General features: G+C 45.3%; 2 protein-coding genes across 2 annotated transcripts in view; one reads left to right on the forward strand and one right to left on the reverse strand.

Annotated features, from left to right (window-relative positions):
* The window catches only part of fam49bb (family with sequence similarity 49 member Bb), a gene marked incomplete at its 3' end in the record, with an annotated part of 33,399 nt that extends 16,443 nt beyond the window's left edge, over window positions 1-16,956 (reverse strand). Inside the window, exons 1-2 of the mRNA XM_084474951.1 lie at window positions 16,897-16,956; window positions 7,680-7,762 (exon numbers count right to left, since the gene is read on the reverse strand). The remainder of the gene's footprint in view (window positions 1-7,679; window positions 7,763-16,896) is intronic.
* Window positions 16,957-17,742: 786 nt separating this feature from the next.
* On the forward strand, window positions 17,743-20,235 carry eef1a1l3 (eukaryotic translation elongation factor 1 alpha 1, like 3; the record flags this gene model as incomplete). The annotated part of the gene is made up of 7 exons (XM_084474979.1): window positions 17,743-17,886; window positions 17,962-18,141; window positions 18,420-18,716; window positions 18,788-18,938; window positions 19,115-19,371; window positions 19,628-19,862; window positions 20,126-20,235. 7 exons carry the CDS (start codon window positions 17,743-17,745, stop codon window positions 20,233-20,235), a joined length of 1,374 nt encoding a protein of 457 aa, XP_084331105.1.

Below are 20,235 nucleotides of genomic sequence, written 5' to 3' on the forward strand. Positions count from 1 at the left end.
TATCCCATTAACACATGCACCCTACTATACCATTAACACATGCACCCTACTCTATAATAAACAACTGCAGTCAGCTGGATAAGAGGAGAGGTTGGTTGGGGGAATCCTAGAGCTGTTTTGTTTGTTTATGTTTGTGGGGCGAGTTGGATTCTGCAGTTAGCCACACCCCGCTCCCCCAGTGCAGAGTCACAAATATTCAAATTTGTTCCAGCAGCGGTGCTGAGGTGTGTGTGAATGGCACAGTGCTGATGTGCACAGGGCTGATGTGCACAGGTGCAGAGGGGTTCTGGTGTGGTCACTGATTCCAGTCGGGCCCCGGGGCAGTCCAACAGATACGGTCTCATACAACGCGGTATAAGAAAACAACAGAAGAAATGCGAGAGCACTGCGAGAGCACTGTGTGTGCGCGAGCCAAATGTTTTTGGCATTAATGCAAATCCAGTTTTCAGTCAGACACTTGTAGCCATCCCATCGTCTGCATCTCCTCATACTGTTTACAGTTTCTGTTCTACACAAAGAAATACGTAGGCTACTTTCTATTTTTAAGACACTTGTCTTCCTCTTGAGGGGGGGTGCAGTAGGGGGGCACCTATGATATATATGTTCTTAAAAGAAAACAAATAACATATGGAAATACTAAAAGGCTGCACCACTGCCGGTTGCATGCTGGGGAAACACTGGAGTCACCATCATTAATAACTCCTACCCTCCTCTCCTAAAACCCAAGATTATATATGCTACCACATGGCGATATTATCAGACCACTGAACTTTCATAGCTATGCGATGATAGCAAATTTTACATCTCTGTTGAACCAAATGATACTAATGCCATTTGCTTCCCCCACTATCGGTCTATCAGTTGTCAATAAATGGATGAACAATTACTTTTTTAAGCTAAATGAGGTCAGAATGGAAAACCTCAGACTTGGCCCCAAAAACAAAAAGGATATGCGTTTAAACAGCCCTGTGAATATAACTCCTTTGATTTGGTCAGAGGTTACAAGACTCTGAATTACTCTGATCTCAGTCTTAAGTCCCACATTAGCAGGTCAAGAAAGCCTTCTTTCATCAGAAACTGTGACTTGACTACCGCGATGTGCTCTTTACTGGCTTCCAGAAGAAGTCGCTGGGTTTCTGACAAAAACCAGGAGGAGAGACCATATCAGTCCCGTCTTAACTTAATGTCTTTCTAGCCACGTTTAAAGACCAAAACAGGCAGGGACAAGCCTACCTGACTCGCTGACAACCTGGTTACCATTAAAACCCCAAATAAGGCTGGTGCTGATGCAGCAATTATTAAATATGCCCCACAACTATGGAATAGGTTACCCCCAGAAATCAGAGAATCAAGCTCGGTAAAGCTCTAAGCGCCAGTTAAAAAACCTTATCCTTCCTCATTTAGCTTTTAATTAGCATTTTATAAGACAAAATGTTTAGCTCTTAATTAGCATTTGGTCTAAGCTGCTTCCTCTGTGGATTATACTGTTATGTTTTAGCTTTTAATCTTCTGTTCGTTTTACTTCCCTTTCGCTGTATTGTGGACCACATTTGCAGGCGTGGGAGCAGGGAGGGAAAGGTGGGCCCCCGACCTTTCCCTCCCTGCTCCCACGGCTGTAAATTACAAATCAACATATCTCCGCTGCTGTCCCTATGGGGCATGAAGATGAAGGGAGAGCGGGATCGATTCAGCAGGCCGCCATTTACCAACTCTTGCGGTCGCGCTTACTTTTCAACACAAATCTTTAACGTTCGCAAAGGTATTTCTCGGTGTGTTTAATTTCCTCGGATGTATTGAATCAAATGTAAATCCACCGTGGTCAGGCTTGATACATACAAATCCACGCTCAGGGGACAACATGTTACACGTTGACTTAGCCTTGCTTTGAGAGTGACAAGCTGGAGAGATCTTCCTTGAAATCTCAGTGGTTCCTTTGAATTGAATTCAATACAGTAAAACAACTTCAAATAACATTCAAACTCACAGACAATGTAATAGTGCTTATTTGGGGCCCTCGGTTCTTTAAAGAGGGAGGCAGACAAAAATGGAAGAACATTTCACGTTTGGCCCCTACACTTCTGAACTGATCTTGCCATGGTCCACACACACACACACACACACACACACACACACACACACACACACACACACACACACACACACACACACACACACACACACACACACACACACACACACACACACACACACACACACACACACACACTCGTCCCTCTGGTCACTTAGCGGGATCAGAAACACAGACAGTTGCTTAACATACAGAACAACATACACAACACACCTTCAGCAGAGACAATCACACCTCACTACTACTATACTCCATCATGTTAAACTGCACCAGTTTAATCCAGAAGGTGTGTGACACGAATGACCTTGTGACAGAATAAGGACCCACATCAACCTCCACACCAACCCTGTCCAGGTTCACTTGGTCTGCAGACCCCACAGTGCAGTAAAACTCAAGGTTTCCCCTGTGGTTATTTCAGTGTATTTTAGGGAGTACACAACCGATGCAACGGGGCATAGTTGTTTTTTTCCGGGCCGTTTCACAGCCTGAACTCTGCTGCTGGTTTAGGGTGGGGCCCGTGCCCACCACGGAGATGTGGAGCAATGCGTGTTTTCGGAGTAACGGCGCAACCCGGCGTTTATTCGAAAGGCTAGCAGCGTCCTCTGGTGGTCGAACGCGGTAATGCAGGGGGAGGGAGCGGCGGGAGACACAATGGCACACCTTAATTCTAAGGGGTCACCGTGGTATGGATCACATTACAAGTGATACTGTAGCGCTAGGAAATACAGCAGGGATATCATAGTGCATGTTCATATCGACACGATGACCACAGACAACTAGATTGGGTTTCAAGAGGTCGACAACAATCGTATCGCAGCCCCTGAGTGGTTCAGTGATGTATAACTGGTATCGATCTTGGATTTTTGTGTCATTGAAGAGCAGAGACGTAGTTATCGTCTTGACTTCTCCCCCCTAAGGCCCCTGCAAGGCCTTATTTTAAAGACGTGTTGTGTTCCACAACAGTGAAATTAACAGCGTAGGGATGTAGCTACTTCACCTGTGTGGTGTGACCAGGTATATACTGTACGTCCATATCACAACGTTTACTATTTTAATACTCAGCAGACACTAGGATTCAGAAACATGTCATTAAGAATACATGTCATACATGTAATAGGGGTTAGTGGTCTTTTCGCTATAGGTCAGGTTGACTACAGACCTTGGAGTCATCATCTTATTGGTTGAGAACACTAAACAGAAACATACCAATCAGCAGAGAAGAAACATGGATCTGTAAATATAATTGGCTCTGCCCTCAACCTTGGACCCAGCCCATGTCACACCACCCAGAAGGAAATTATCTCGCCATTTATTGCTCATTAGAGACAGTGTCATTTCCTGTCTGCCCCGGCCCGTTCATAGAGCCAAAGCATCTGTATCGACCGATTCAATCTAGGGTTTAGACTAGATTACATCCATTACAACATAATCAATGTTTGTCCATTAAAGACACACAAGATAGCCGTATAAAAAAAAAAAAGATTAAATTATTAATTAGGAAATCATGTTTCAATTCGTTGATCTTTGACAGGATGAGGACCCAGGCGTAGTTTTGATATGATGTTCTCAGCCTGCCACCATAGGACTGACATACGACACCAGACATGCATCAAATACCACCCTATAGAACAGCCATAGTAACCATATTATAACATGACTTTAATGGGTCCAAGCCACAAACACAGTGGCTATGTCTTTAAAGGACAATTGCAGTATTTTGAACATTGAGCCCCCTTTCTTGGTTGTCTAGGATGAAATAGAGTGGTTGACAACGAAATTTTGATATTGGTCCTGTCTGGGGTATTTAGCTTATTTCGAATCGCCCCTTCCTGCTTCAGAATAGCTGGCTACGGGCATTCACAAACCTGTCCTTAAAACAACCGTAAACGTTAGTTTTCAGAAATGTGCAAATCACCGAGTGGTTAGTGGCAGGCAGGGGCGATTCGAAATGAGCCAAATAACCGAGACAGGACCAATAGTCAAAATTTCGGTGTCAACCACTCTATTTCATCCTAGACAACCCCAAAAGGGGGCTGTGCTAAATACCGGAATTATCCTTTAAGTAGGATTCATTAGGATGAATGTTGGATTAAGTTGAACTGGATTCCAGGTCAACTTAAATAAAATATTTATTCTGACAACAATGACAAAACTGTGGCTGTGCAGAAGGACATTCTAGAGCAGGGATGGGCAACTGGCGGCCCACGGGCCACATGCACATCCGCATCCTCACTCAGTGAGGCCCGCAGATAATTTAAAATGTAATAATAAAAAAAAGGGACGGGAGCACCTTTTTTTTTTTTTTCTTCACAGAAAACTCAAGAAATTACTCATGTGGCTGTTGTTGTTTTTTTAAAACAAACTTGTATTTGTCATTCAACAAGATTATAGACATGTTAAAAAAGCATTTCAGCATGGAAAATATGAATATGTATGTTGGTTCAATTAACATACACAGGCTATGAATCTTAATGAATTTTTAGGTAGTGGCCATCCCCAAAAGGCACCAGAATACAGGAAATCATATCTACCAAATTCTAAATTTTCTGGGGGGGAGGGGGGGGGACCCCAGACCATGACTACGCCCCACAGACAAATTAGCATTAGTTGAAGTGCGCGGGCATCTGGCCCTCTTAATCATGACAGTTGCCCATCCCTGTTCTAGAGACTGAACAGTCTACACAGAACATTCTAGAGATGGACAATCCTACACAGAACATGCTAGAGATGGAACATTATACAAAGAACATTGTAGACCAAACAAACATTCTGCACAGAACATTCTAGAGACAGTACATTCTACATGGAGCATTCTAGACAGAACGTTCAATATGGAACGTTTCAAAGCAAGCAATCTAGAGGCCGAAATTTGAACATGAAATTCTAAACGGAATGTTCAATAGACAAAACACTCTGTATGAGGTACATTCTAGACCAGAGGTGGGCAAACTATGGCCCGCGGGCCACATGTGGCCACCTGGCTGGGTCTGAGTGACCCACGAGTTTGAAAAAGAAAAAAAATAAAATAAAACAAGACACCAAAGAATAGAATGAAGCTGCCTCATGAAAAGAGAAGGGTGGTGTTACTGTAGACTGACTGACTGACTGATTGACTGTGTGTGTGATCTTCCCACATTACTCAGTTACTCAAGTTATATTCCCATGGTGGTTTTGGGTGAGCCCACCACTCCTCATACAGCTAGTCTGGTTCTCAGAATCCACCACTACCAGCTTCTACCCTAAACCTGCTGCACTGAACAAAACGACCTGGTCTGTTCTTTATCACACTAGGTATGTCCTTTATCACAGTAGGTCTATCCTTTATCACAGCTCCAGTCTGTCCTCTATCACAGAAGGTCTGTCCTGTATCACAACTAGTCTGTCCTCCATCACAGCTACTGTCTGCTCTATATCACAGCTACAGTCTATCCTCCATCACAGCTACAGTCTATCCTATATCACAGCTACAGTCTATCCTCCATCACAGCTACAGTCTGTCCTGTATCAAATCTACAGTCTGTCTGTGTGTGTAGAGCCCGCTGGATATCTGAGGTCATCAAAATTACATCACCATGGAGACGCCAGGGAGCTTTTAGCAGACATAACACACACCCCCCCCTGCCCCACCCCAACCAGAATGATCCATGGCTGTGTGTCAGCTCCCAGATGCTAGGGGCAAAGGAGTGCCATATACATTACGGCCTGAATTATTTACTATTGTCAGTCTCAAACACATGGTCCATCTGCCTGCTGCCCGCTTGTCTGGTTCATTTCTACAGATTTTTATACTACCGGCCCAGGAAGGTTAATGGGCAGTTGGACCGGCTGGTAGGTTGAATGTTAAAGTTTGAATTTAGAAACCTAAACAGTAAGGATAAACAGTCACCACGTGATGCAAAATGAGAGGAAAGTAAACCAAGAGTAAAAATACCACCACCAGTTTCTACCAGCAGATGGCGGTATTGGCTTAGGTTTGCCCACAAAGTGTAGCGGGGTGAAATGTGGCCTTACAACCCATTATGATTGTGCTACACCACCCTGGTTTGTTAAATCCTCTCCCTGTATTTACCAGATTAAAAACAGCCTGGTTAACCCGTGGCACTCCGGGCATCGCTTCTACCCCAGCTGTTCTCTGGGGGCGCAGGTTTTGCCCCGGGGGGGGGGGCCACTGGAAGCTGCACTAAAATAGTTAGCGGTCTGGCCTAATCTGCTGGCTTTCAGTGTTTCTAGGGCACCACGCCAACACGGCATTAGTGTGTGAGCGGTGCGTGGCGCGTGCACAGACCCCATGATCTGGATAAGTGAAGCAAGCGATGGGATTAGGCGTCAGTGTTCACACGCACGGATGAACCAATGGGACGCATGGCTGTGGTGCTGCCATGGTAACCATATCCAAGGAGACTAGGAGGAGAATACAAACAGGGATGCGCTCGTGGGAACAGACTGGTGGCCGGGTCGCCGTGTGGGTGGTGGTGGTGGAGTGACAGTACGAGAGGCATGAGAGGAAACCTCATGGCCAACTAGGGGGAGTTAAGCTACACAAGCCACGCCCTCCATCCACTCTTAAACACACAGTTTGACGTACATCTTTGAAATATTCAGAAGAGAGCAATTAGAGCCCTGGCTGGGCTTCATAAGGGGTCATCCTAATGTCAGGTAGCGGTCAGGCCGAGACACTGAACTCACCTGAGACACTTGGACAGAGAGTGATAGCATCTTCATTATTAATGCGCACAAATGAAGTTCACTTCATGTCACACACACACACACACACACACACACACACACACACACACACACACACACACACACACACACACACACACACACACACACACACACACACACACACACACACACACACACACACACACACGAGAAGGTAATCCACATGGTCCAATCCTTCTCATTCACACCAGAATTAACCATGCAAGGCATTAACCAGAGGTAGTATGAAATTCAACCTCCTGTGCTTTAGTAGAGAACATGATGGGTTCCGACCCAACCCAGAACCCGGGGCCTGGGAGTCAAACCCTTAACCACGAGCCCATCCTCCCACCTTTAACCTAGCTGTGTAGCTCTGCATGCTAGGGATGCTACAGGGCTAAGGGTGAAGCAAATAGGGTGTAGCAGAGGGTCGAGTTGTAAGGTGCAGGGTGGTGTAGCACAGTGTTTTTTCCCTCGTTTCCCACTGTTTAGGCAGGGTGCAGCAGGTCTTATCAGCGGGGGTTATGTAGCAGGGAGGTGTAGGGTAGGCTATAGGGTGTAGCAGGTCTTACCAGCGGGGGTTATGTAGCAGGAAGACGTAGGGTAGGGTGTAGGTTGGGTGTAGCAGGTCTTACCAGCGGGGGTTATGTAGCAGGGAGGTGTAGGGTAGGCTATAGGGTGTAGCAGGTCTTACCAGCGGGGGTTATGTAGCAGGGAGGTGTAGGGTAGGGTGTAGGTAGGGAGTAGCAGGTCTTACCAGCGGGGGTTATGTAGCAGGGAGGTGTAGGGTAGGGTGTAGGTAGGGAGTAGCAGGTCTTACCAGCGGGGGTTATGTAGCAGGGAGGTGTAGGGTAGGGTGTAGGTAGGGAGTAGCAGGTCTTACCAGCAGTGGGTGGTGGTGGTGGAGTGGGGTGGCCAGGCCTGGCAGGGGGCCTCTGGTCACAGAACTCCAGCAGAGGTCAGCCTCTGGAACACACGTACACACAGACATAAAACACCTGTATAACCAATACACAAAAACACTGTAACATATGCACAGCTATATTACAAACAAAAAGCAGTTCATAAAAAATGTAGCAGTAATATGCAACAGCTCAACAACCACACAAACACCTAGCAACATAGCTAACGCACGATGCTAGGGGTGTAACGATACACTAAAGTCACAATTCGGTACGTAATTCGGTTTTTAAGTCACGGTTCGGTATGTTTTTCGGTACAGCAGTTTTTGTTATTTTATTTTTATCAAACAATTTGATTTTGATTTGATTTATTAAATTGTATCAAACAAATGCCTTACACAAATGAAAATACATCAAATACAATTGAGGATAAAAACACAATAAAGTCCAGGACTTATTTCCATTGTGGTCCTCAACACAAAACATCAGGATAAGACAAGACACTCACAGAGTGTGTGATAAAAAAAAATAAAAAAATAAAAAATATATATATTTTTTTTTTTTCCCCCGGTATGTACCGAAATGAAACGTGCATTGAACCGTTAGACCTATACCAAAATATTTTGGTTCAAATACGCATATCGTTACACCCCTACACAACGCAGTTCACTAGTGGCACCATTACAACACTAATGCAGGCCTCGACATTAACAGTTGCCCACTTGCCCGGGGCAGGTGAACTCTGTGATCGGGCAACTTAAATGTGAGATGTAGTTGCCCGTTTGTGCAAGTGATTTTTTTTTTTTTTTTTTATACAAATAAAATATATTAAATATGCAAAATAGAATCCTCCTCCTCTATCCTCCTATATTTGGGCAAGTATGTTTTGCTATTGGCAAGTAAAACATAACAAAAAATGTGTACTGTGTGTAATGTGTACAAGAGGTTCAAAAGTGTGACGTCCTGTGCTTTAGGCCCATCACATCATCACACATCCTGTTAGTGTTGGCTGTGCATGCTACAGTACCTCTTACCTTTTACTGGTGATGTGTATCATAAGGTAGAGCAGGACTCACACTTTACACGTTCATTACTCTTTCCGCTTACGCTATGCTAATCAGCATCTCTGGTGAATCACTTGCTAGTCTGACAACCGAAACAACCACATCACGGCATTCACCTTCTCTTGTCTGAGTCAGAGTCACACTGCAGGCTGGAGGTGAATGTGGAACAAACACACATGCACGTGAACCAGAAAAAAAAAAAAAATCGGCACTTCCTATTGTGCAACACTTCCTGTGATTCAACGTGCGCTTCTGGTTTCTGGGCATCCTGGTTTCAACACGAGCTGTTAGAAACGCAGCCCTGCATCTTCGATAAAGAAGAGCAAAAAAAAAAAAAAAAAATGTTTTCAGAGACACATGGGCAACTCTTTGCTATGGTGCGACGCAATAAAACAAAAAGAGAAAACAGTACATGCTGGTCAGTGACCACCCAGGCGAGAGAAGCAAACACACGGCGGTGGTGTTGAAATCATCACAGAGACCGCTGGCCACTAACTGGTTTCCGGAATAGAGGGAAAACACACAGACCAGGCCCACATCTGCATGTAGACGCACCTTGCAGTGACAGTCAAAGTGGAAGTGGTGGTGGTGGTGTTATGAACCTCGCCTGCTGATGATATGAAGACTGTGATCGCCCAGTGATGAGATCACAGGGTCTAGAATATAACCTTCTGGAGAGATCTGGGTGTGGGCCTGGATGTAGAGATTAGAGCAGGCTTTTGGAGCGAGATGATTTTGGGCCTGGATGCAGAGACTGGAGCAGGCTGTTAGAGATGGGTTTTGGTCGTGTCTTAACAAGCATAAGAACAGCTCCTACAGCATAAGGGTTAGTTACCGTTATAAGCACTGCCGTTAGCAATTATAGGGGAGAGAGGTACAGAGGCCGAACGAGGACAGTCGGTGAGTGAGAGAGTGAGGGGAGGCCAGAATGAGATTACTATGAATTACTGAACACACACACACACACACACACACACACACACACACACACACACACACACACACACACACACACACACACACACACACACACACACACACACACACACACACACACACACACACACACACACACACACACACCTTTTCCACCGACAGTACCAGCTCGACTCGACCTGCCTTTTTTTGCGTTTCCATTGGTAAAAAAAGTACCCGGTACCTAGTACTGGGTACTTTTTTTAGTACTACCTCCGTCGAGGTTCCAAGCGAGCAGAGTAGGTACTTTTGTGTGACGTAAACAGGCTGCTGGCAACTGATTGGCCAGCGGCTGTAAACGGGAATAAACACTCAAAGTTAAGTTGTGTCCGGCGTGGTTGAAGTCCACAGACCCGCTCCCGAGGGGGACACTGATCAGCGTTTCCCCGTGTGTGTCGCTCCTTTCCCGGGGCTAGAGTTAGGCTGTGCGTGGTTGTGTGTGTCCGGTGTGGTTGTGTGTGTCCGGCGTGGCTGGAGTCCACGGACCCGCTCCCGAGGATCAGCGTTTCGCTGTTTCGTTCTAGTGTCGTTCCTTTCCCAGGGCTCGAGTTTCGCCTCCATCAACGTTACCGTATGACAACAATAGACGCGCAGTCATTGCGCTTTTTATTTTATTTCCCATCATCACCTTTCCCGGGAATCAGGAAATAGTCTTGATCAGATTCAGATTTCCCGGGAATCGCATCTCCCGTGATTAAAACCTAATGACGACCCGCCCACATTGAAGAGGTACTTTTTTAGATGGAAACACGACGTGCCTGCAACCAAACCGAGTCGAGTCGAGCTAGTACTGTCGGTGGAAAAGCGGCAATAGTGCAGAAGACCCTAGAGTGAGTGAGTGAGTGAGTCATTGAGCAATGCAACTGTGTGCTATGTCATTTTTAAAAAGTGACCTATTCAAGCAAGAACTAAAAACAAAGTGTTCAATCAAAGCTACCAGTAGCAGGAGTTAGATCAGCATGTAAGCTAACGAGGCAGTTTAGTCTTATTTGGGGAAACAAGTGGATTAATTTGGGAGGTACCAATGCAACCATACCATTTATTAAATATATATAGGGTATGGTATAGTAAATAAATGGTTGCATAAAAACTGAGTTCTGGCTTCTCCAGGTATGAAACTGTAAATCCCAGCTCTCCTCCTATAGGTCGGTTTTGTAGGCCCTCCTGTAGAGGCATTCACTGGTCGCCATTTCGACAGCAGGGCAGGCCACTGGGATGATCAATACATCAATACATGGCCTTGTGCAGCACAGGCATTCACCCTAAACATGGCGGGCGCTGTACCCATGGTGGGCCCCAGGGACCCCCTCAGAGATACCCAGCCTCTTGGTCAGGGCCCAATTTGAGTTCACCTGATTTGCAAACGCAGTTGCTCGAAATAAAAACATAACATACATTCTTAATGATACACGGCTGATGATATATTTTAAAGAGGGTCTCCTAAATGGTCCTTTATAAATAGATTGCCTAATGATTTGTTGCCAATAGCAATCTACTAGTTATCATCAACACACACAAATCTTGCATCTTCCATATCTCAGAGTGAACTGAATAATGAATGTCTCTACTCTCCACCACTCCCTCATTAAACAGAGATGACTCAAGCAGAAGACATTAAAGCATTATTATCACTACCGATTTTTGAGATGCATTGTAGACGCAAAATGTTCAGATATGAGCAGGGTAGGACAATTTAGCAGCAACTCTAGGGTGTCTTGAAATGAATGGATAGACCTATCAATTACCACATTGGTTACCGTGACAACTGGAGGATTGACTCTCTCTACGCAGTGGGGAAAACATCACGCGTGTAAATGTGCATGTGTAGACGTGCACACAAAACCATGAAATGTACATACATACATAAAGTAAGCCCAACCTAATCTGAAAAGGGTAAAATAAAAACATATTTACTATTAATTTAAATAATAGAGCCAATAGGTCAATGTCGTTAATAATTTAGTGCTACCATGGTAACTCATATTTCACTCCCACTGAGACGGGGAGAGAGGCCTGAACAAGCGCGTTCCAAGCTAGACCCCCTCCTGTGTTAACGAGGAGGCCTATCGCACTGAGGTGGGATGAGCCAGAGAGTATCCCCTATAGAGTCTGTGCTACTTCAGTCCTCTGTGCACAATGCCTCCAGGCCAAGCTTTTATCCTCCATGGTATAGCCCTCCCTCTCCTATGGTACTGCTTTTATACAATGCTACTATGCCAGGGGCTGTTTGAAACACAGCCTACATTTTGATTCTTCAGTTTTGCCAGTTGAATAGTACGTGCCAAGAACAACACAATGTTCCACTGGAACGTCAACAGTAGAGTGATGATTTCACTGGTAAAATACCAGGTTTGTATATTGTGGATATTGTATTATGGGATATTTAATAATTAATACTAACTTAAACTCCTGTTTTCAATTTGAAAGATTCAACACTGACCCTCACCCTCTCTCCCCCCCACCGTCTCACTTGCTAGTGTCTGATAAGATCAGCCCATCGGCTCGTCTACAACAGATGTCTTCGACAGATAAAAAAAATAATATTATTATGACAGATGTACTACCAGATGATACACATGTTAAAAATGATACATTTCCTTGCGGTAATAACGGTGTTCAAAGGGGACGAGAACATCAGAGCCCGGGTGGGGCAGTGGGGCGCAGGATGGTTGCGAGGGCAGCATGCTAGCACCATGCTACCAGCCTAGCTAGCTCATGAAAACCCCACACGCATCCCACTGGGACTCCATCTGCGGTCACATGCCTTCCCTCGACTGCTCACTGGCACGTGGGCAGCCACTGGAGAAGGGCGGGTACGACACTTGGAAACACATCCAATAATAGTAGACAAACACCACCTGGGTTGTGGGAGTGAGGGGGAGGGGGAGGAAATGTTTGCTCACAGATGAACAGTTCTGGGTTTGAACCACATTGTCCCCAGTCTGCCTGTAGGCATCTTATGAAGCAAGGTGCCCTCTGACTCCTACCTGCTCCTTAATAACATGTCTCTACTATCTAACCCCCACCTGCTCCTTAATGACCGGGCTCTGTTCTGTTTAATCCCTACCGGCTCCTTAATGACCGGGCTCTGTACTGTCTAACCCCTACCTGCTCCTTGATGACCGGGCACTGTAATGTCTAACTCCTTCCTGCTCCTTACTGACCCGTCTCTGTACTGCCTAACCCCTACCTGCTCCTTGATGAGGTTTATCTAAAAAGTAATTCTAAGCCTCCTACTAAATCAATGGTCAATGTTATGGACCTTAAGTCCAACCAGGGACTATACACAGAGAGCAGAACACCTGCAGTGGGCGTGGCCTGAGCGGGTGCGTACCTGGCCAGGTACCTGTGTGTTACTTCCATCCCTGCAGTTTATTTAACAGACGTCCATAGATCTGGGCTCACTCAGTGTGCGAGTGTGAGTTTGTGTGTATGTGTTTGTATCTGTGACAGAGTGGATATTTATAACTATGGTAATTATTCCTTCATGAGCCATATATCCCAGCTATAGGCTTCCCGCTGGATATCTATCTGCAGGCGGATATGCAAATACGCCTCTACTGTGAAACTGGATGAGGATCCTACAGCCTTGATTGCGGTTCGCTGTTTTGCACATGGATTGAAACATGTGCTCCTCTGCAATCCAACTGCTATATTCCCAGTGTGTCTTCAGCATTTGGGTTGCAATATAGTTTAGGAAACTGCTGAATTTAGTCATGTTGTTGTTTGAGGCAATATACATTGGATCATATGTATAACAAACTGTGGTTGCCAGGCAGAAATCCTTCCTCGGTTCATGGGCAACTGTAGATTATCATGCACTGCAGTTTTACGGACGCATGTTTGACCCTTTAGCGCTAGATCACAGAATGGAATTATAGGGTTGGCTAGGTTTTAAAGCACTACAGCCAGACATTGATACAGCGCTCTAGCATTCAGTTCAAACAGCGTTCTTAATCGAGTGTGAACTGGGGTATCTAACCCGGGCCGCAGGGTCGGCCATGTTCCAGCGTGCCTCGAGAGATGCCTGTAAACACGCAGCAACACGCTGTAGGAAAATAAAGCCAGGAATCAGCTATGGCAAGACTTCCCTCGGCAAGGGGAACAATAAACAAGACCATCCATGGACGTCTCGTGTATGTACTACACGATCTTAGGACGGATCTCGTCAGATATGCCTCGATGGTCTCTCTGACCTCATTATTTCCCAAACGCACTTGTCCGAAACGTCAGAGGAATTCAGTCAACACCAGTCCAGACTGGTTGTGGGAACCAAGAAACCCACAACTCTTTGGGACTCGATAAAAAAGGGTGTGAGATGGATAAACAGGGTGACATTTTAACATTTTTTTGTCCACCAGCCAAAACTAGTAAATGTTACCATCCCCTCAATATAGGCCAAAATTATTTATTTGGAATCTACCAGTAACTTTTGCTGGTGGTCAAACCAAATATAATCTTAAAGTAGGTAGACTCCTTGTATAGTTCTATTACAGTGCATGTTCTACAAGTAGGACTGCAGACTGTGTGCTGTATGAGAAGGAGCTTTGTATTATTTAAGGCTCTTAACATCCTCAAAAGATTAACGGTTGTGAAAGGTATAGGGTTACAGTATTTCTTTCATCAAGGTCCTCAAATACATAACTGGTGCTATTGGCTACATGTTATCAGAACATTAGCAGCCTTCACATACTTCTGCACAAAGAAACAACACTATAAGATGGCATCAACCAAATGAGTAGGGATGTCTGGTGTAAATTGGGCCTTGAAGATCTTTATGCAGCAGAATAGATAACACATATATGGCAAGGTTCACATCAGGCCTATGTGCTTTGGTCTACCTGAAAGAAAGTCAACTCAATATGCCTGAGATATAGCTAGAGATATATACATATATATTTATCTATTATAGTCAATAACCTATATCAACCAATCTTCTACACTATACATAAACCATTTACCCTATATTCACTCCATCACCCTATAGTACCCTTATATTCACAGGTATACTAACATTCACCCTTTATATTATTAACCCATCCACCCTATATTAACCCATTCCCTCATACATTCACCCACAGTTGTATAATAGTTTGTGTTGTATAACACAAACTTCAAGTAGTTAGAGGTCTAGCTCAAAGACAGGTCCTGTCTTTAAAATCTAGGTGCGGTAAGAATAGACCTTTGTCATAGCTACGGGCATGTTACCCAATCAGGTGATGAGTTCATCATCAACCAGTAGACTTTGATCCTTCTAAGCATCCATAGAACCATAAAACCGACGAGCCAAGACAATATGCCTAGAGTGTTTCTGAGAGTGAAACCATCTCTTTTTATTATAATTGCCAACTCAAAAGGCCAACCCATAATACACACAATCAGCACAGAAAAATAATTAATTATATATATATATATATATATATATCTCAATGACAACGCAGTAATCCTCCCACCTTACCATCACCTACACTGTCGCCACACACACACATCTACAGCTAAATGATACACATCACCATCAAGCGGTACAACTAAAGTAAATATATAAATATATAAGTATAAAAGGTTTATTATCACGCTTCAATGCTCATGGCTCATAACCCTAACACACACATCAAGGGGCAGAGCCGTTTGAAGACCACACACCCCAACCCTGGTATTCTAGAGACATGCTATACTTCCTGGTTTCAGATCCCCCCCCCACCCCTGAACCCTCAAGTGTATGACATCATGGTGGTCCGAGCCATGAGAGCATTTTGTTATAGAGACATCAGACCTTGTCCTGCACCTTGGCCAGCATCTGCATGCCAAGGCCGACGGAGGGGTCAAAGTTCACCATTCTTTAATTTCCACCTTTTGTTCCTCAGAGACAACATGGCCGACAGCCAGTTATAAGTGCTGTGCCAGCCATTTGGGTGACACTGCAGAGGTGAATGCCATTTCATCTGCATAGTGCCTGCTCAACAACAACCCCCCACATCCCACTGTACAAGCCATACCGGGTCAGTTGACAGCCAGGCACAATATATAGTTGTAATACCGCTACAGCAAGATACCCAATGATTTCCCTAACGTCATGCAATCTGATCAACAAACTGAGCGGATGGATGACCTCGTTGTCAACCATATGTAGCAAAGAGAACACCAGGCCAGTCACACTTTGAGCAACGCACACCTTCCTCTTTTTGGACAACAGACAAGCTGTTGAGAAAGGGGTTTGTTCCCACACAATTGAGTTCCCTAAAGAATAGAAGCTTATGTAGATTAGGTCGTGTCAGTTGTATTACTATATAGCCCTTCACTGTCTCAAAATGCCCCCATTTGACAGAACAACACCCTGAGCTGTCTAAAGGTCTTAAAGGAAAGAATACTCTCCGAACCCAGAGGGGCGAAACCTTGAGAAGGAACACAGAAGAGGGGGTCCAGCAAGTAGATTATGTTTTAGAGTTAGCGGTTAAAAAATTAAATAATCATAATAGATCAGTAGTAAATAAATTAGGAACATGAATTATTCAACAGCCACCAGGACACCGACCTCAAATGCCTCGAGGCTCTCCTCCAGAGGCGGTCAGGTCACACGGGACCAGCACAGGACTAAACTAGCTCCTCTCCTACCCCTGACAGGGCTCGCTGGGATGAGCTGTTCTGGACCGTAATGGTCCACTTAGTAATATAATCCTGTCCTATATCATGGCTTCCGGCGAGCGAGTGGTCATAGTGTCAGTCGGGCACATGGCACAGTAAAAATAACTTTGTTCAGCTGGATGGACGTTTTTCGGTAGAGCTTAGATCCAGAATCACTCGTTCAAGGCAAAATGGGTCACAGACGCAGAAAGATGCGTCTTTTCAGAGATATAGCAGACCCCCCCTTTGAGTCATTTCTAATATATCACCAATGAAAGGTAGAAATTACTCTTCAGACTGTTCGATTAGTGAGACATAATGAAGTCCTTAAATCTACAATAGCAACGATCACACTTGTAGTTACACGCTTTGATTTCGACGGACACGTTTTGTGGTTCATAGCGCATTGAGACTCTAGAAAAACCACACACACATACACACTCTTCTAAATGAACGCGGATGAATGACAACTGAATTAAAGTTTAGTTGTGGCGGTTTTTATCACATCGAGAAGATCAAAATGATGTGTTTTTCTTACCTTGATGCTGGCAGACAAGGAGAGGACTCTACTCGATGGCTCAAGAAAAAGCGATTTGCTTCTTTAGTGTAGTTCGCTCGATCCCAAGTTCCGAACGTACCAATCGCCGCTGTCAACCGAGCTGCTGATTGGTTGTTCGCGGAGAGAGGCAGCGCCCACTGTGCATTCGAATTGTGATTGGTTGGTGAAGGAGCGAAGTCCCGCCTACCGTACGTTCGGATCGTGGGATGGAATATTTCCGGGTTAGGTCGTTGGCGTCACCGGTCCGCTCCACACCGGGGACCCCGACTCCTCCCACTTTGTTGTGTTCGGATACTTAATTTAAAACGTTTTAAAAACACAACTTCCTTTCCTTTATACACGGTAGACCTACATGGTGTCGCTATATTCACCTGATTGTTGTTGGCCTACCACAACACATCTTGAAAGATTTCCTCTGATATATTTAATTAAAAGGAACCTAGTATTTCCTCGAATTTACCCAGAAACAGTTAATATGAACAGAATATATATATATATATATAAATAAACAGTGACTAAAAAAACGGATTAGTAGTAGGCCTACTTGTGCTTTACATTTTAAATAGTTCCATGGTACAAATTGTTGCTATATAGTCTTTAGTAATGATCGATTAGATTCAGTTTCAATAGTAGGCGTGTATGGAGAAAAAAAAAAGAGAGAGAAGCACTGCACCTGATTCTAATTGGCGTTAATTGTGAGCTGCGGTTCTTTCTCGTATAAAAACCGTAACAAACAAATCAGAAGATCACCAGCAAGGCAGTCCAAGCTCAAAAATTGGTACGCGGTTCCAAGTCTACTGCAACGCTACGAAGAAACCCTTCAACATGGCTAAAGAGAAGACCCACATTAACGTCGTCATTATTGGCCATGTGGACAGCGGCAAGTCCACCACCACCGGCCACCTGGTCTACAAATGCGGGGGCATTGACCCCAGGAAGATCGAGAAGTTCGAGAAAAGCGCTGCTCAGGTGAGTCTCCTATCGTGCGCTTCAGATTTTTTAATTGTTTCAACAGTTATAAAACGTTAACCTCGTTGCACCCAGATGGGCAAGAGCTCCTTCAAGTACGCCTGGGTGCTGGACAAGCTGAAGGCCGAACGCGAACGGGGTATCACCATCGACATATCTCTGCTTAAATTCAACACCCAGAAGTACAGCATCACCATCATCGACGCCCCAGGTCACCGGGACTTCATCAAGAACATGATCACCGGCACATCGCAGGTGGGTTGGGACGAGGTCTCCGAGCGCTCTTGAAATCATGTTTGTTTAGACCTGCTCTATTCTTTCAACTGCAGCTATTTACTTCTTTGAAAGTGTCTTTCCTTTAAAGGAGTTCTGTGTAGATGTTATATTCGGATCCACTTTTGCCCCATCCCCACCACTATGGGAAAATATTATACCTAGGACTGTAGCTACTACTCGAGTAGCTAGAGTCTGCTAATGGCAAACCTGCATAGTGCAGGTTTAAAAGTTTCATTACTGTATCTTGTCTTTCCCAGGCTGACGTTGCGGTCCTCATGGTCTCCGCAGCTAAAGGAGAGTTTGAGGCAGGCGTGTCTCGCAGCGGGCAGACCCGTGAGCATGCTCTGTTGGCCTACACGCTCGGCGTGAAGCAGATGATCGTGTGCGTCAACAAGATGGACCTGACTGAGCCACCGTACTGCCAGAAGCGGTACGACGAGGTGGTTCGTGGGGTCACAATCTTCCTCAAGAAGATTGGCTACGAGACTTCCACTGTGCCTTTCGTACCCATCTCTGGCTGGACGGGCGAGAACATGATAACCCCCACGCAGAAGGTACTGTTGTAATGAAACGTTCTACAATTACTGATCAATGTTGAGTGACGGTGTTAACGTTCTGGGCCCAGATGTCATGGTTCCAGGGATGGAAGGTGAAGCGCAGGGAGGGCCATTCCAGTGGCAGAACCCTCCTGGAAGTACTGGACTCCATCCAGCCGCCCGTCCGCACAATCAACAAGCCGCTTCGTCTCCCCCTGCAGGACGTCTACAAAATCGGAGGTCAGTATTTTTGATCCCATGACATGACTATCAATTATATTTAACCTTTTCTTACTGGAGCAACTAAACTCCAGCAGGGGTTTCTTATAGCTATTTTTCAAATGACTCTTTCAATCAATGGCTAAAAATAGTGTTTCCTTAGTAACTCTAGGCCTGTGTTTCCCCCCCCCCCCCAGGCGTCGGCACAGTCCCGGTGGGCAAGGTGGAGACGGGGGTCCTGAAGCCTGGCATGACCCTACTGTTCTCCCCGGCTAAGCTCACGGCTGAGGTGAAGTCCATCGAGATGCACCACCAGGGCCTCCAGACGGCACTTCCCGGACAAAACGTGGGCTTCAACATCAAGAACGTCGCGGTTAAGAACCTGCGACGAGGAGACGTGGCGGGGAATGCCCAGCAGGACCCACCCACCGAGGTGGACAGCTTCATCGCTCAGGTCCGTCTCTCACAGGGCATGTACTTTGGTTGAAAGGCAATTTGTTAAATTGTTTGCTTTCAGGGTGAATGAGCATGCCATATGAGACTTTCAGTCTCACAGCACTAGGGATGAGCTTTATTTTGTAATTTGGCGCAAGCTACATTGGGAGTAATAAACTCATATGTATCGAAGACTAACACACCAAGCTTTAGATGACATTACATGCCACTACTGTTGTCTTGAAAAGGGGTTGTAACCTGCTGTCCTTCTCTAGGTCATCGTGCTGAACCACCCGGGCAAGATAAAGGCTGGCTACTCCCCAGTGCTCGACTGCCACACCACACATGTCACCTGCCGCTTCCAGGAGCTGAAGGAGAAGCTGGACCGCCGCAGTGGGCAGAAGATGGAGGACCTGCCCCAGACCCTGGTGTCTGGGGACGCGGCCACCATCAAACTGGTCCCCAAGAAGCCCCTCTGTGTGGAGAGCTTCTTCAACTACCCCTCGCTGGGTGAGTCAACTAGCATGTGCCTCTGCTAGTTGAGCTTGCCTCGTTAAATCAATCAGGTCTCCAACGCTTGCTGAGGAAGCCTACTGGCATGTTGGACTTGGGGCAAATGGACAATCTAGCTTTTAAGGCAGTCTCTGTAATCGTTTGTCAATGTTCCCACTTAGGAATAAATTCTTTGTCGTAGGAATACATTACAATGTAAATCGGCCTATTAGTTTTGAGCCATTTGTGCTAGTTTTTAACTCTTTATATTCTTCCAACAGGACGCTTCGCCGCCAGAGACCTGAAGCAAACTGTCGCCGTCGGAGTCATCAAGTCCATTGAAAAAAACAGCTCATTGAAATCATCCCAGAAGAGCCAATTGTCTAAATAA

Source organism: Micromesistius poutassou (assembly GCF_964030765.1).
Source record: "Micromesistius poutassou genome assembly, chromosome: 11".
Lineage (NCBI taxonomy): Eukaryota > Metazoa > Chordata > Actinopteri > Gadiformes > Gadidae > Micromesistius > Micromesistius poutassou.